This window comes from Varroa jacobsoni, unplaced genomic scaffold (genome assembly GCF_002532875.2).
Source record: "Varroa jacobsoni isolate VJ856 unplaced genomic scaffold, vjacob_1.0 scaffold_478, whole genome shotgun sequence".
In the NCBI taxonomy this organism is placed as follows: Eukaryota; Metazoa; Arthropoda; class Arachnida; order Mesostigmata; family Varroidae; genus Varroa; species Varroa jacobsoni.
The window spans coordinates 150,492-167,725 of record NW_019213380.1 but is presented as its reverse complement, the minus strand read 5'-3'; the positions used below and the strand labels follow the sequence as shown (position 1 = coordinate 167,725).

At 41.2% G+C, this 17,234-nt stretch overlaps 1 protein-coding gene across 2 annotated transcripts; it reads left to right on the top strand.

Moving 5' to 3' along the window:
- Positions 1-4,833: 4,833 nt before the first annotated feature.
- Positions 4,834-17,115, top strand: LOC111260788 (amine oxidase [flavin-containing]). 2 transcript variants are annotated; one of them, XM_022833790.2, is made up of 11 exons: positions 4,834-5,706; positions 12,475-12,569; positions 13,227-13,370; positions 13,594-13,793; positions 14,067-14,196; positions 14,370-14,442; positions 14,711-14,937; positions 15,240-15,476; positions 15,676-15,773; positions 16,170-16,344; positions 16,634-17,115. In XM_022833790.2, exons 1-11 carry the CDS (start codon positions 5,661-5,663, stop codon positions 16,808-16,810), a joined length of 1,602 nt encoding a protein of 533 aa, XP_022689525.1. In that variant the 5' UTR covers positions 4,834-5,660; the 3' UTR covers positions 16,811-17,115. The 2 variants fall into 2 exon arrangements, with proteins under 2 accessions (XP_022689525.1, XP_022689526.1); XM_022833791.2 differs by lacking the exons at positions 4,834-5,706; positions 12,475-12,569; positions 13,227-13,370 and adding an exon at positions 13,468-13,486.
- The last annotated feature ends 119 nt before the right edge of the window (positions 17,116-17,234 follow it).

Below are 17,234 nucleotides of genomic sequence, written 5' to 3'. Positions count from 1 at the left end.
ATATATATATATATATATATATAGTTTATTGAATACTCTATTTATAATTGAAAATCGTTTTTTTTATATTGAACTACCCTGTGCATTTTGCTGGTGTTATCTTCCATTTCTCTTCCGTTCTTTCTTTACCGGCCATGTGGACGGTTCAATATGATATGGGGCACGACGGACCTATTTTCATAAGCGGCCACATGGTTGGTTCCTTAGCCAATAATACCTTGACCAAGTGTCAATGCTGTTTAAAGTTACGCGACCATTTTGTTGTGCGAGTGACTGAAAGCGACATTAGTTACCCAAAACTAAGTTACTTCCGGGGTAATATCTAGGGGCCTTGGTGCTGGACGTAAAATAAGGACATTTTTCTTTTTATGTTAAACAAATAGTAACAGCGAAGGCGAAAAACACAATTTAGCCATTTTTGTCACGTACATACGATACGTACCAAACGAAGCGTATGCTGAGCTAAAAACAACCCTTCAAATTGATAGGGAATACAAACGTTTCACATTGCTACAGTAATATAGAAAACATTTCCCTGTTAATTTCATCACCTTGGTACAATGGTCAAGTAATCTCATATTATGTCACATTACGATATCCTTCAGCTGCAAATTCACACATATAATTTGTTAACCAATCGAGTCTAAAGTTACTCTAAGAAATTGGCTCTCTTTTTAAGTTCAAGATGGCTCCGTACCCCAAGTACAGACGTGCGTGCAGGTTTTTTTTTTTTTGTATATGTGAAGACTGTTTCCTGTGTTGTACAATGCGGTTGCGAGAGAAATATCTTTCGAACTCTTGTGAGTAGGGATAGTACTCAGGATTACGATTACTGCTGTAACTTGATTTGGCATTTATGCAATGTTCGTGATCGTTTACCGGTCTCGACCAGTTACTTGACATAGTGCTGTACGTTGTCAATCAAACTCTATTTCTAGGATATAGTAAAACTTGAACACCATCAGCAGAAAAGACCACAAAGACACGCTTTGCTATTTCTATTCCGACACCATTTTTGTGCCTAAAACACCTTTTTCATCTAAATTTCTTCATTGTATTGTCGTTTTGCCAAAACCATGTCGATGAAATGCGGAGCGTTGGCTCCGTGGATGGGAATTACGGCTCACAGTATTATTTTGCTATGATATTCGGTTTGCTAGATTATACGGGACCCCTGAGATCTTGCGTCGGGACGCCTGCAGACGCACTAAGCGGTATTGCCCAACATCTTGAAATGTGATTTATTCTTCACGCATTTTTATATTGTACAGCTGTATAATTGTTTAGCCAATTTCTTGTATACAGCTGCCAAAGCTTTACGTCTAGCTGAAAATGACTGGTTTTTAATACTCTGTCGGTGAGTTGTTATGGGCAGAGTGATTTCGCACTTTACCATTTTTTGACGCATTTGGGGAACCGTTTTTTTATATATATATTTTTTTTATATGGGCGTAGTTGGAATAATCAGCTGCTGTTATTGCATTGTGCACCGCTTTCGATCTTTGTTTTTAGATGTTTTGGGCATCTCAGCCCTGATAACCTGGGCTACGACGCGCTTCGATATTCTGATTTAGCAAGCAACTTCTATATGCAGTTCTGATACCTTGAGATCCCTTCTTAGTTCCAGTGCGAATCTATGTTTCATCACAAAAGTACGAAAATTATTGAAGTTCACTTCAAATCAACTTGTGGTTGCCCTCGAATAGATATAAGTAACGATAACTACCATGCTACATCTTGAATCGTCTATGTCTCTTCATGAACGGAAGAGGATTAAATCAGATATTTGCATTGTGTGTAATAACTTGCCATATTCATACATATTAAAGCGAACAGCCATTGCACCACACATTTCAATAATTGCACTTTCTTTATAGTAGTTAAAATGATGAAAATCACATTTGTTCCATTAAGTAATCATCAGCGATCTGCAGTGCTGGTTCAAAAAAAAAGTGTTAATCAAACACCCTATCCTTGTTGGATAAGGGTTGGCAGTGACCGGTCTTCACGTTCCGGATTCGCCTACGTCTACATTGTCTCTATATTTAAAAGTATTCGAACGTGTAACCTTTACTTTGAGAGGAGGTAATTGCAGTTGTATTTGATTTTACCGGAAAATCAAAATAGAGAAGTAAATTAATATAAGTATACTGTTCTCTGTCCCAACGAAATCAAGTGCTCTAAATAATGTCAGTGCTTTTTGCATCTTGGCTATCAATCAATGCCAACTAACTGCATGTGGTACCAACAGATTCAGCGTATACAAGAAAGCCTTAGAAAGACGACCCTCGTTCTAGGCGATTTTGGATTAACACGTGGAGAAAGCAGAATAGCTCATGCTAGAATGTTGTTGAATCACTCTCTAACAGCTCGTAAAAAAATTAGACATCTCACGTAAATTACGTCGACCCATCGAAATCATTTGAAGGTGACAGGGTCCTCACCAATTATTATAGCGAAGTACCTGAATTTCAAATCAAACGAAGACTCGACAAGGACTGTCCCAAGCGAATCTTAGCGGAGTCAAACATTAGCCGGGTTTTGTCCGCCATTTAATTGCAGTTAACAAAACATAGGTCTGAGAGTAGAACGCCGGCTCCAGAATTGCTTCAAAGACGAGCTCAGACTGAACTCTTATGCAGTTGCAAGATCCAGATCAAGTCTGTTCTCACTATTTGGTCCAATTATAGGGAACTGATGCAATCAATTAACTGGTTCTGCGTTGACTCAAAAATCACCGAGAACTTTTAATCAGATTTCAATATTGCTGTCTGTCAAAGTTTGCCTGAACCCAGGAAAAATGGGCTGCCAAAATTCACCATAATGATAGCGTATCGATTAATAAGTCGCTATTAGCATCATGATTTTTGCACAAACCTAGATGCCGGCGCAGCCTCAACGCTTCTGTTAATCGTCACTAACACTTTGTAGTTTTTATCTTTCCGCAGTTGGACGACGCCAGAAAGGATTATGTTGCGAGACGAAACAGAAAAAAGCGAGGTTTATTATCGCACTAAAGATTCGAGCTTGTTTCATAAAAATAGTCGTACACGCGCATCGAATATGGCAAGGGTCTATTTCAAAGGAAGTTACCGGGGTTTAGATAAGTGAAGGTGTGAAACTAGTCCGAGCAAAACTTTCGATACTTTTCGAACGATGTACGTGCTGCCGTATGTCAAATATATAGCACGACCCAGAGGTCACGCAAGGTGCTTCACAGATTTTTTCGTGCTGTTATCATCCATCCTGTTTGTGGAACCTTTCTGGAGATATTCCGTCATTTAGTTTTTACTATTCTTATCGCTCCCATATCTAGCTGTGTGTTTTTTAAATAATTTCTTCAGCTTACCATACACTTCGTCGATGACATTCGTCTTCTATGGCCTTTTATTGCCCTTCTCCATTGTCCTGCTGCATTTCGATTGCTTTTTTTCCCTAGTATCTTTTGATAGCAGATACTGCTAGTACTGTCGATTAGTCATACATACTACAAAATCTATTATTTCGTATCTTTTTCCACTCAGCGATAGCTCCGATTTCCCTACTACCTTGTCCAGTTCCAGTTTTCCCCATAGTTCCAACTAAGTTCCATAATTCATTTTCCTCCTCAATCATTCGTCTTTCTCTTTAGCCAGTTCTTCTGTAGGCCCATGTGCCTATACACCTGCCCTCCACTTCATTCATTTACATACCACAGCTGTACTACAGCTGTCATATTCAGTTTTTTGCCAGCGTTTTTCTCTGCCTAACACAGTAAAGAATTAGAGTTCTCAGACACTCTCTCTCTTTCCCTTTGTGACTTCCTCTTTCCGTTTCATCCTCGTTACTCCAGTAAGCACGTCCACTCATCCGTTGCCAGGTAATTAACTACGTCGACAGCCGCTCCCAACTTGCTGATACTCCCTTGTCCACTTCCTTCCATTTTCAGATCGCTAGGTTTTTTACCCCCTCATTTTTACTTGTTTTGCTGTCACTCCGTTGACGAGCGTAATCTGGATCAGACGTGGGGTGCATCTTTGTTACCAGCATCAGCATATTGATCATGACAGTGATGGCTGCGGTCGTTAGTGTGTTTCCACCAGCCTGGCCTCCCCCAGGTTCTTTTTCCAATGTCCGGGATAAGTAATTCGCTTAGCTCTTAACTTTCGATCCGACCTATCGGGCCTTCAGGTCATTCAGCAAACTTCAGCCTATCTTGCAACGTCGCGAAGACCCAGCTATTGGCCAACGCCCAGTGCTTCGCTCTGGTTTCATGCTGTTGCTACTGTTGTTGCTGCTTTACTGTGCATTGCCCTATTGTCAGCCTTTGTAGACCATGGGGTCTTTACAATGCTCTACTATATTTAACATGCACACGCCTGCTGCCGCTCGCTTATCTCTGCTCTTACAGCTGTTCGATTCGTACTGCTTACTGCCAGCAGCACAATTACGAAAAGATGCCTTCACTGCGAGGAAGTACATGGTGCTATCACTTCTATCGGTAGTTCTACGAATAAAGGCTTGCTCCATAACATCTCATAGCATCGAGTGAGTGCTCTGAGCTACGAGCCAGCGAGGCCATAAGCCCTTTCCCAACGAGTGGTCAAAAGAACCTTTCCACTGCAGCAGACTTGCCGATTCCGCCACCACTGATGTCGTCGTCGTCGTCGTCGTCGTCGCTACTGCCACCCGTTATCACGGTCGCGGACTACGTCGGCGGACGTAGCGCTTGTCTTTTACCATACCGTCTCTTTGCAGCTGTGTGGTCTACCCATAGACTAATCGACAAGCTGCGAAGCTTGTCGCATTTCAGAGACGACACCGCGACGCTCGTCGGGTATCGCCTGCCGTTCATTTACTGTGTACGACGGCTAGCGGGCCTACGTTGCGCTCCGCATAATAGCTTGGTTTTTGAATGAAAGCTCAGCTGTTTGTTACCGCAGCTGCACAGAAGCGCTGCCACGGTAGAAGTTCGTTACTGGAGGAATCTGGAGCCTAATCCAACCAACTGTTGATCTAATTGCCACTGTAAAGAACGAGATCCTTACGAGTAATCATAACGTAGTTGTCAAAACAGTACGAAAAACAAAAAGTCGCTGAAGAATGTACACAGCTTTCCGCACAGCGCGGAGTCGGTGCAATTTGCAACTATACATCAGCCCCCTCGGCAGCCACCTGTCTGCTGTAATCTAGAATATCACACAGTGAAGGCCTTGTCTGTGTGCCTTTCTTCTTAGCCACCGCTGCCTCTGTTACTAAATTGCAGGCGAGAGCAGGAAGTCTCCTGTAAGGGGAAGGTTTACTATATGAAGGCAACTCACTACTTCGAAGGCTGCAGCCCGCTGGCTTGTCATCACCGGGCAGCCGCGGCAAAGAAAGACACTGGCTGACCCGCTCACCGAACGGCAATTGGCGGTGTGACAATAACGGCTCGCTTTGGCAATGTAACAGACGTGCGTTAAACGTCAAGCGGCGGCGACGCCGACAACGCGTCGAGCGATATCTTCAGTCGTGGTTCGCTGTTTCGGCGAAGCTACAAGAGAAAGAGTTCTTCAATAATACCAGCGACGTCGTGCAGGAAATTTGAGTAGGAAGGCTGGAACAAGCGTATCTTTCAGCTTGTTTACGAATCTGTGGTGTGGAAGGAAACGTTATAGTACAGGAAGTACAAACCAGACAAAATGTCCCAGGATAGTCCTGTGATTGTTGTGGGAGCTGGAGTAAGTGGTAAGTACAGCGAAACGTGTACTGAGTAAAGGTTAGGTCATAAAAAATAAATTGGCCTGAAGCCATTGATTGATATACAGGTCATGACTTTTGTACAAAAACAATGACACAACGGCGAGCAGGTTCTTGTGATATACGGATAATGTATAAAATATTGATGATTAAATCAAACTTATGTGATATTTGGTCAATATTCGATGAGATGTACTATTAAGAAGGTTTTCACTGAGCTATTTTAGCCGGCAATTTCCAAAATGTAATAAATTCCACTACATCTGACATTTCCTATATTTATTTGTACAATTAAAATGTGTTTTATTCATCATCATCATCATCATGTTAAAATACATGTACCTGAGCTGAGCTAAATTGCCCTGACTGGCTGCTTGACAATAAATAGATAATTCCTTTCCAAACGGACTTGCCCAATTAAAAGAACTTATTTAATACAGGATTTGCTCTTATTTTTCTTCAAAATCCCTTAGCAGCTGGTAGACGTTACTTCTTGTTGCTTTCGTATAAAGCATCAAAATATGAACTTCAGTTCATTGAGGTACGTGTTTGTCGAGAACCATCTTTTATCGAGAATAGCTGTAAGAGCCGCCCACATACGAAGCTCTATCGGAAGCATCAAACAATCTGGATCCCGCCTTTAACCTACTGCCAGGTCGTGGAAACCTGCAGAAATCAGCTCTGTTCCAAGGTACTAGGCTCTATGCGGGTGGGGTTTAGCAGTTGACGTAGCATAATTGGCAATTCGATTTCAAGTGTTCTCGAGAAAAGCCTCAGCCGAAACACGATGCTATTGGCCTGTAAGAAGGTACCGCGAATCGGTCTGACAGCAGAATCCCATAAACTCACCTTCCATTAAGGTTTCGAAATAAAAACGCCGCTGGATCCGAGTGTCTACTGCTGGATCCGACGGGCCATCAGAGACACTGTGGGGAAGATCTTTCAGATGGAAACGTTATTATTCACTGTTAATCATTAATAATCGTCAAAGCAATAATATAACTGCTATTCTAAATTGAATAAAGTGAGTTCAGGTTTAGAAGTATACGTATTCATTCAACAGAATGACTTATGTGACGCATCTAATAGACATGATCTATTTTATTCACTAGTTTCACCCATGAATTAAACCTTCTACTTGAAGCTATTTTCTACTATTGGCCTAGTTCATCCCCTGTACCTAGCCCCACGTAGATTAATTGCCCTCTTCACAACTGGGCTGAGCGATGCGACACAAAATAACACCATTACGGCCCCTTTCTAATGGACACGGTCTATCCTCTATCATCTATCCTATGGATATGGAGCCGTCTGCCGACTCAAAAGGTAAAGTTGAAAAGGCCTAAACTTCATTGATCAGTCGATTAGGCGTCAGACGTTAGATGCGGTAGGGACGCTGATACTCGTCTACCTCGATGGGGATACAGTTATCCTGGCGTAGTTGTGGCGTAGCCAGCGAGACAGATTTTTAGAAAGGATCGAATCTGTTTAGGTAATTGAACTACGCTAATTTTAGCATGACAGAAAATAATTAACTATTACTAAAAAAATTACCAATATTTTATTCAAATTGCTTCGACGCCCGTCCAGTTGTATTTAGCATTGTTTCACATAAAAGACACACGTTGGCGTAAAGTAGAACTCAGTTTTCTTAGGAAAAACGCTAGAGATAAAGTACTGAGAGACGCCTGTCGCGGGTACACGCTCTTTAACAGACTCGGACCAGCGAAGCTTCGAAGTTAGCGTTCACGCATTCGGCACAAGAGGGAGGGAACAATCACTTCGAGCAAATAACAACACCAAGTACGTCGGCTTAAACAAACATCTATATCTAGTAGCACACGAAACCGAACGTATCGGTATCTTCTTGGGCGCTACCTTGAGGTGCTAGGTCGATTTGATCTTATTGAGCATATGCAGCCTACCTCATATTCGATTTTAATTCATCTAGTGGAAAATTCGAATGTCGCAAATAGCTTAGGATCATGGCGGCTTTTGAAATTTTACAAGGTTAGCAATTTCACAAGGGTTTCCTGACTAGCGCGTTTCTTTTAGAATCCCCTTCTACTTCATCTAGTCTACATGGACCAGTTATGTGGGCAAATGGTCTGCTGAGTTTTCCTATACCGTTTTCGATTACCTATGATTTCAGTCTGCAGTAAACGACACTGCTTTTCTCGCAAGGTCTTCAATTAATCGCAGCCTTCGTTTGCTGATTAGATGGAACGTTGGTTATATTCTTTTCCAGCTTCAAGGGGTCACGTAACTTTTCTAATTAGAAATTTGGGAAATGATTCATTTTTGATCGTTACATATATTGCTTTAAGACGAAAAATTGTTACAATGGCGTGTGTTCACCTAACGCTGCTGCTTCCAGAGCCATGCCTGGAGACGGCATATTGTTAAAAACTAATCAGGCTTAAGTTTATCTCCACAAATCGATAGGACTGGAAAATTCGACTTGGTCCTAGATTCACGTCATAGAATCATTTGGTTTTTTCAACAAGAAGTTCAATTAATCCGATTGCTGTTGTACCTGAGCAGTAATAACCAACGCGTAGTTTTTTTAATATAGATATAACAAAATATTTATGGTCATAAGACAATGTACATACATATCTTTATAGTAACGTATTGATTACGGCCTATCTGTCACCCGCACTAACAAATTTAAGCCAGCCGATTACTTCTACCGTCAACAGGCTCTCAAAGGCCAAGCAATACGGAGGATTCGAATGGAGATATCAGGTACATCATACCGCAAGCTCGGCCTTCTCGCCCCCCCCCCCCCTTCAAACCCAGTGCTATTTTTACTCTCAATATGACAGATAGTTAAGTACGGCATGTTTCAGTAAGCGCACTACACAGAGTCGGCCTGGTCAGGGATCAGTATCGTTGAGGTGATTGCAAAACGCTATTTTCCGGCTTTATCGAGTATTACTATTATCGTCTAGTGGCGGTACGATGGAGAAGGAGTGATCTGAGTCGGTAATCTGGACTTATCGCCTCTGTAGACACAAATTGACAACGAGTCACTGTATAATTTACGCGATAGAACTCATACAGGTTTCCCGGCAGAAATTTGAAAAAGCCTAGCATGTGTTTATGTTAACGCCCATGTTAACAACTGTTGTCTCATTTTTACTTGTTTGCTTTTAGAACAAGTGGTTTTAATTAGAAAGCGTTCGCCATGCCAACTTTTCCCTATGGACTACGTATGTATCATGTGTATTGTTTTATGTAGTTCTTCTATAAAGTTCAAATTGATGTAAAGTACTTACAACATACACAGCCAACAAATCGGACACATTAATGCTATAGATTACACAGAATAGGTAAATAGGAACATTTGGCATATTAAGCTACCTGTTTTTCGAAAGTGTGAAACAAAATATTGTACAGATTAGTCTATCAGAGATTCTGAAATCTGTTGCAGTAACACCTAAAGCTCGAGCGAGATGGATCGTATCTACGAAATCTGTCCCACTATATTGGTGGCATCAGAATAGGATTTAGAGCCCCCAGTACGAACTACATTAAAATGTGCACCCTGACCATATCTACGGAAAAGGCTAAGAAGGACAATGCGCAAATGTATATCTTCAGACTCGTCATTTCTGCCAGCCTATTGTTCTTGTTAAAGACTTGTTTCAAATATGCTACACGCGATAGCTTGTTATGTACCACACTCGCAGCAAGCACCTATTCTCCTTCCAAAATTCACCTTGGCTAAACTAAGCACTGAATTCAAATAGATCTTCAAAGCCTTCGCACTAGAGGCTACGTAGAAATGACATGAAAACAGGCAGCGGTAGAAAGTGAAAACGTTTGTCGAACAAACGCCGCGACCGCCTCATGTTTATCATACTTATAGAAACACAAACAAGTAGCTTAAAGTACCCCCCAAAAAACGCGACTATATATGTTAAAACCCCAAGAACAAGGTGTAATAATACCCATCGAATACTGCGTTAATGCAAATCAATGAAACTACTAAAACAGTTATATAATATAATTTACAGTACTACTGAACGTTATCAACGTCGCTGATAAGCGCAGGTGGCATTATTTTTTCCGAACCGCCGCACTGGAGACAATATCAACGTATGCAATAGTTAATGTCGCGTTGGTATTATGGTCACCCGAAAAAGCCGCAGCGTGTATACAAGAAAGCAATGCTATTTTTAGTGTACCGTTTCGTGTACACCGTAAAAAACCCCCCCAAAGTATGCAGCTTAATTTGCGGGAACTTTATGGCACAGCCAAAATTTCTCTCGATTCAACACAGAGACAACGTTTGCCGTTGCGAGTGTAGCTATCGTGGTGTACATATTCTTACCTCCATTACGCTTGACGTGTTTTGAAAGTCATTTAGTTCGCTTCTAGAAATTTTCAATGGAAGGCTTCCAGCCGTCACCGTCCATGTCAGTAGCGAAGAACGACTGCAAGTAAATCAAGGTCGACCGTCCTTACGATTCGATTCGGCATCTTGAATCGTGTTTCTCACGTTCGCACCTTTGTTGATCCAGTATATAAAGTTCGATTTAGCTGGCCGTAAGCGATCTAGATTTGACGTCCATCTTGCCCGAGCTCATTAAGACCGAGCATACATGGTAAATATATCTCATTTGAATTGTACCTACAAGGTTATACGGCGACCTATTCCATTCTATCAGTTCAAATTCGCTAGCTTAATCTACGTGGTGTAATAGAAAAATCAGAAGTTGTCTATCGATTATTAAAGAAATCAGCGTAAAATTCGATTACGCATCCGATGCCAATTGATTTAATGTCAAACTGGAAGGATCCTTTTTTCGTTAAATGTGATAACGTCCGATAGCAGAAACCGCTTTACTTCTGCTCCAGCAGCAAATTTAGCCAGCACTAAGCCAACCCGACGACGTAAAAAAGGTAAGGGACGCCAGCGTTACTAGTTTATCTACCATCAAATAACATCCGCAACGGCCGCCAACGTTTCCACCATCGGTCCTTGGTCCCTTAAAAAGCAAGCCAAACTGAAAAAGAAGTTCGTTTATACAAAACCCAGATGTATGCTAATGTTGCTATTTGCCAGTATAACACAGCTCACGAAACTACAAACAGACTGCCAGGTCAACGCTGGTTAATAGATGAAAAAAAAAATATACCTTTATATATGGATTGGTAAGTATTTAGCTGAAACTGACGTCGGCACATAAAATCAGCTCTATAATTTCGCACTTATATGGTTATCCACAATTCTTCTGCGGGTAATATAGCTATTGAACGATTGGCTACCGACTGCTATGAGAGTGCTGATGGTCGTCCGTAGCCATTTGACTGCGCTGATAAAGGGGCAGTGTTATCTCTATGTGTAACAAAGTAATGTTTTACTGATGACAGGCGGCGGAATGTTGTTAACGAATTTTGAACCCGTGTACAGGTCTAAATTGAAATGATATCTTACGTCTAATCAAATATCGTGTGTTTGACACATTCGAGAAAACTTTTTTTGCCGAGGCCTGTAGTGATTAAGCAAATACGTACAGCGTTTTTTATGTATTGGGGAAGTGATTTCAGCACTAACTACATGTTACAGCAGGTCTACGAAGGCCATTAGCCGTCCTATCCAGTGTAACGCAGGCTAGGGCAAAAGCATTTTCAAAATTAAAAAGGAAAAAAGACTCGCTTGGCAGTGAAGCAGTTTTCGTTGAATAGATCTTCTGTTGCCTGGACCTCTTTAATTGTCAAAATGGCCGAGAGATATTTGCCCTTTCCAATATAGTTTGTTTGCTTTTTGCCGAAAGGAAGGGATTTAGCTGTCGCGATAGGACGGCAATTACGTCTGAACAACGAGTGGACAAGGTTGCGTTTGCTATTGTATAAAAATTTTATCCTTTCCATGGCACAACGGCATCACTGTCTATTGCATTATCGGCGTTCCGAGGTTTTTAGCTCGCAGGAAATTTCGAAGTATGCAAAAAAAGAAAACATAAGATTCTAATAAAGTGAGGGCCGCAGGTGGTTTCCGAAAGTTGAAGCTAAGTACAGATTAATATATAATAGTGATCTATTTTATATAGCGTACAATCATTTTTCATCGTGTTATCTTTACACTATGGTCTAAAAGAACGTGAAAGTCATGACATGAAAAGTTTGCACTCTTCTCTTTATATTGATTCTCCTATAACATTCATAGAAAGACGTTTTAATCGGAGAATGAAAATAAGTCTAAGCCGGGCAAACATTATCGCAACCTATGGGCTTATTTTCTATTTCAGACTAATACCGTTTCATAAATAAATGTCAATTTATCTAGCACAAACAAAAATGCTCAAACGCAATTTTATTATGTACTCTCTTCGGTGTTTACTTCCTGTTTGTAAAAGTTTCTTTTGTGCGTTGCTTGAAAACACACGAGTACACCTGAATCAATAATGAGACCAAATACGATTGGCTCGACACCAATTTATGTTGTACATGTCTGCTGTCCTTCAACGATTGGTGCGTGAACAACTATAACTAACTATAACTAGGATAGAATAGAACGTAGAACTAGCAGACAAAAGGACATTTGGCGACGCTAAGTTAACAGGCACGTCGAGGGAAGGCTGAAAATAAGCTAAAGACTAGAGTAACTTATACGAAGAGCACAGTGGACCTAGGTCGCTCTGTGTCTCGGATTCAAGTTGGACAAAAAATGTCTTCTTCGCTTACTTCTCACATAACAACCATTTTCTAATTTTTGACATGCCTGTATTTCGTACTTTGTTTTAGGCTTGTCAGCCGCTCGGGAATGTATCAAACGTGGCCAGGAAGTAATCGTGCTTGAAGCACGTGATCGCGTCGGTGGCCGGACTCACACAAAAGAGGTACTACTATAAAAACAAAAAAAAACTAGCAAATCTTATTGAAAGCTAGTGCTGTTTATATTACATTTTAAATTGTGACTATCTTTTACAGCTTAGTTTGAAATTGAAATATCAACATTTCTTCATTCAGATAAGTCATTTTTTTAGAGTCTCGCTGATATATATGGTACATACATAAATTTTACTACGTCTTTGTAATTACCACATAGGTATAATTACTGTACTGCTGAAGCAATTTATCTAAATTTCGGTAGCAGGCACATGTTTATTTTAGCGTTAATATAAAGCCTTATTTTGCAAAAAAATCAACATAGCCTTGTCGACTTAGCTGTAAATACATATAGCGCGCATATGGTATGGCAAGCACGACCCTCGACGATAGGGCAAAATCTAACATTACGTAATTAGTCTACTGAAAAATTAAAAAAATAGGTGTCCCCCTTATTCATATGCACCATTTAGCGCTGTCCTCACATACACCCGCCCCCCTATAAACTGGGCAGGAACTCCTGATGTAAGTACATTTAGGGATTACTTTCAAGAGTTACTTAAGCAGTGCTTAAAAGCAATAGCTCTGTCCCGGCTACTTTGTGTACATACGCAATGAAATGTATCAGCTTGTTGTTCTATTTTCTAATTAGTGAATTTTCTTGTCAGGGCGTCGAATTCGGGTACGTGGATATCGGGGGCGCTTACGTAGGAGCGACACAGAATTATTTACTAAGAACTCTGCAAGAGCTCAATTTGCAGGATAAACTATACCGCATCTACGTTGAGAATCGATTCGTTTTTCTGCTCAATGTACGTAATGGCTTCCGGTATTAAAATCGAAACTTCGTTTGGAGATGCTTTCCTATGATTGGTTATTTTCAGAAAAACTCTAGCCAGGTCAGCACCGGCTTAAGTAGTCTAAAATGGTAAGTGGCGTAAACGATTTTTATAAAACGCTTTTTAGCAAATATGTAGAGCAGTGGAACAAACAGTTTAGCTTCAGAGTAGACCTTGAACTCTATTGCTCATTCAGGGCAAGCGATACCAGCACCCGGCGGACGACTTCCCACACTTCTGGAACCCACTAGCCGAAATGGACGTCAACAATTTTTTCCGAACTTTAGACGATATGGGCAAAGAAATTCCGGCGGAGGCCCCGTGGAACGCTCCTCATGCCGAGGAATGGGACCAAATGACATGTAGGGAGTTCGTCAACAAAACGTGTTGGACCAAGTTAGTATTGGGCAAGCAGGATAATCAGGATGAGAGTTTAACACGTCCAAATACGAATACATTTTACGTCTGCACGGGCCTTAGCGAGACTGGCCGTTTTGCTAGTTTCGAATCTAGACATGATCATTTCGAGACTGGTAGTTCTTATTTCCCGGAAATGAAGCAAACAATAAATTTAAATATCGTTAGCAACTGCAGTTAGCACGCCCATGTGCCACAACATTCGAAGTTGTGCTACATTTGACTTGTTCTCATTCTGTTCTCTCGTTCTAGAGAGGGTCGCGAATTTGCAGAGTTCTTCATTCAGATCAACGTCACCTCGGAGCCCTACGAGTCCTCCCTTCTTTGGTTTCTTTGGTACATCAAACAATGTGGTGGCGTTAAGCGAATCGTTTCTATTAAGGTACTGCTAGTCCGTGAAAATAGTCTATGTCGAAAAAAGCTTACTCGAAACTTATGCGATCCTCCCAATTTGCTTATACGAAGCACACGTAGTACAGAATTACGTACGTTTTCAACAGTAAACTGTAATCAGTTGGTGCGGGAGTAAACGGTTACGATTTAACTTGATTTCAGGGTGGAGGTCAAGAAATGAAGATGAAGGGTGGCATGCAACAGCTCAGCGAGTCAATGTTCAAATCGCTTGGAGGTCTGTGGCTGGTCTATTCGATCAAGTATTCTTCCAACGTTTACCCTAGCAAATATGAACCGCGTACATAGGTACCTTTTGTCCTACTAAAACGACCATTTTAACCGAATCACTAACAAATTGATCGTTACGGCAAGATACGTATCAACTCATTATGGTTAAGCAACAATGCTCTAAATAGAAAGAGTTTTGAACCTTTTTTTGTCAGGTGTGATATACAACATCTAGTTCTATTGTTGCCACTTTTATGTTCTCTATGATATTTTAGAACGAGTTAAATTAAATCATGCTGTAGTATCAGTGGAACACTCGAACGGCGGCGTCGTCGTACGCTGTATAAACGGTGAAAAATTTGAGGGGTCACATATTATTCTGGCAACAGCTCCTCCAATGCAGATGAAAATTCATTTCTCTCCTAGTCTTGGTCCGCTCCGTACTCAACTAGCGCAACGTATGCCGATGGGATCTGTATGGAAACTCCAGGTTTATTATAAGGTAACAGTACATACCGATATTAAAAACGAGTTCCCGTAATCGTGCAGTAGTAGTAGTAGTAGTAGTATAAACGTAGGGGCACGTGGGGTAATGCCAGAATCCGCTGGTGCCTCGCTTCGTGCTGGAAGGGGTTAGCTCGTGCTCAACTAGTCTAGCATCGAAAGTAAAATCCGAAATATTTAATATGTATGAACAACAAACTAATCCTGTTTTCAAGTTTCAAACTGTACATGGACTGTACCCAGCAACGTGACGCTTGCTTACATATGAATCGTTCCTGGGTTATGGTTAAATATTTATAGGATGCTTGGTGGCGTGACCTCGGCTATAGCGGCGCCATCGGCGCTACTCCATCAGAGACGTATGCTCCCGTTATCTATACGATAGACGACACGAAGCCCGATGGCTCACATCCGTCCCTAATCGGTTTTATGCCGGCAGACCGTGCGCGAAAGCTCCTTCATCTTACGCCGCAGCAGCGATGCGATATGCTAAAAGCGATGTACAACCACGCCTTCCAGACGGATAAGGCCAATGATGTTCGTACCATGAATGGGTATACAGGAGAAAAATTGTCACGCAATGCATATATAGATATACGTATAGTGAGTCAGTCGTTCAGCAAGCTATATTAAGAATAACTAATAAAATAATAAATAATGTCTGAGCTTCGGCTGTGGCAACAAAAGACTATACGACAAACTATCTGATAATGACGCGGTATGGTAATGATTCCAGGTGGTGCATTATTTAGAACACAACTGGATGGGTGAGGAATACACAGGCGGATGCTATTCTTGCATGCTCCCGCCTGGCGTTCTGACGACCTTCCGAGGGTACGTTCGAGGATAGGGTGCGGTGATGTTACGGACGCTGGTTGTATTTTCGTATGCTGAAACTGGGGTACTCTAGCAATCATTGAACGAACTTCGCAACAAAACAACTAGCTTCCATTGCAACTTTACAGTTACAGACAAACTTTTATCTTTCCGACAAAATTTACTTCGTAGTTTTATTAACCGCGTTAGTGCTGTGAAGGGCATCGACAAGGAAACTAGATTTAGTATTATCTGTCTATATGTCTTTCTTATGGGAAGAATAATAAGCACTACTATAGACTTGCACTCGAATACAAAGACATAGCAAGATCATATCGAAATAATGGCATTTTAGCTCATCACCATGAATATTCTAATATTGAAAATAAATTTATCTCGTAAATGATTTTTTAGAACGCTTCGAGATTCGATCGGTCGCGTCCACTTTGCGGGTACTGAAACAGCCTGGGAATGGTCGGGCTATATTAATGGAGCTATCGCCAGTGGTGAACGGGCCGCTAAGGAAGCGCTTTATCAGCTCGGACGAATTGATCAAACTATCATGGATGCTAAAGAGCCGCTCAATCACGTACGTATCGCGTCGTTCGCGATTAGGCCGTTTCAAAGGCTTTCCGTCACGTTTGTGACCGTCTCAACAGCCGTTAGGGGTTATTCTAGCAATGAAATTATAGGCTAGACTGGTACCTGCATGCATCCAAGCTGATACTCGATATTCGTTGCAAGCTTAGTTGGCATCTTCATTATTCAAATGAATTTTTGCCGTCTATCTGCGTTTATTATTTATATTGTATCGGTAAACTTGTAGTTTACCATGCATTGTCTTATTTATTTTATTGGTTTTTATGTGTTCGTTTTAGTTTATCCCGATCCAGGACTTCAGTAACACATTGTACGAGACTTATCTCCCATCGGTGCCATGCTTCCTCCGCTTAATCGGCGTTGCGGCTCTTGGACTAGGTCTTTATGCTGCGCATAAAAAGGGAGTTGCCCTCTGCCCTATCGAGGCCCTGAAACACCTGTGCGAACGTAATTAGACGTTAAACGACTCAAGTCGGCTTTCATTCGGTCTCCCGAGGCGTGCACCGGACCTATCCTAGCAGTCTAGCAGGACGTTATTATTTCAATGATCCACCTATGCAACTGACGATCAGAACAGACCGTCGTCGCACAATCAGACTATTTTGACGAGTGGCTTCTTTTTGTTGAATTTCATTATTGTATATTGGTATTTTTATTCATGAAGCAGGCTCATGCAAAAAACTTATCACATCGTATAGACAACTGCTCTATTGGCCCATATTTGTGAGAATAAAGAAAGCTTATCTGTCTACGCGTTTAACTCGGAAAACTTTTAATGTTTTATAAAGGAGCGCGCCCTATTACATTGGCTAGCTATTCAAATGACATGCATAGAAGAAATTGAAAAATATACATATATGCACAATGAAAACTACGCGG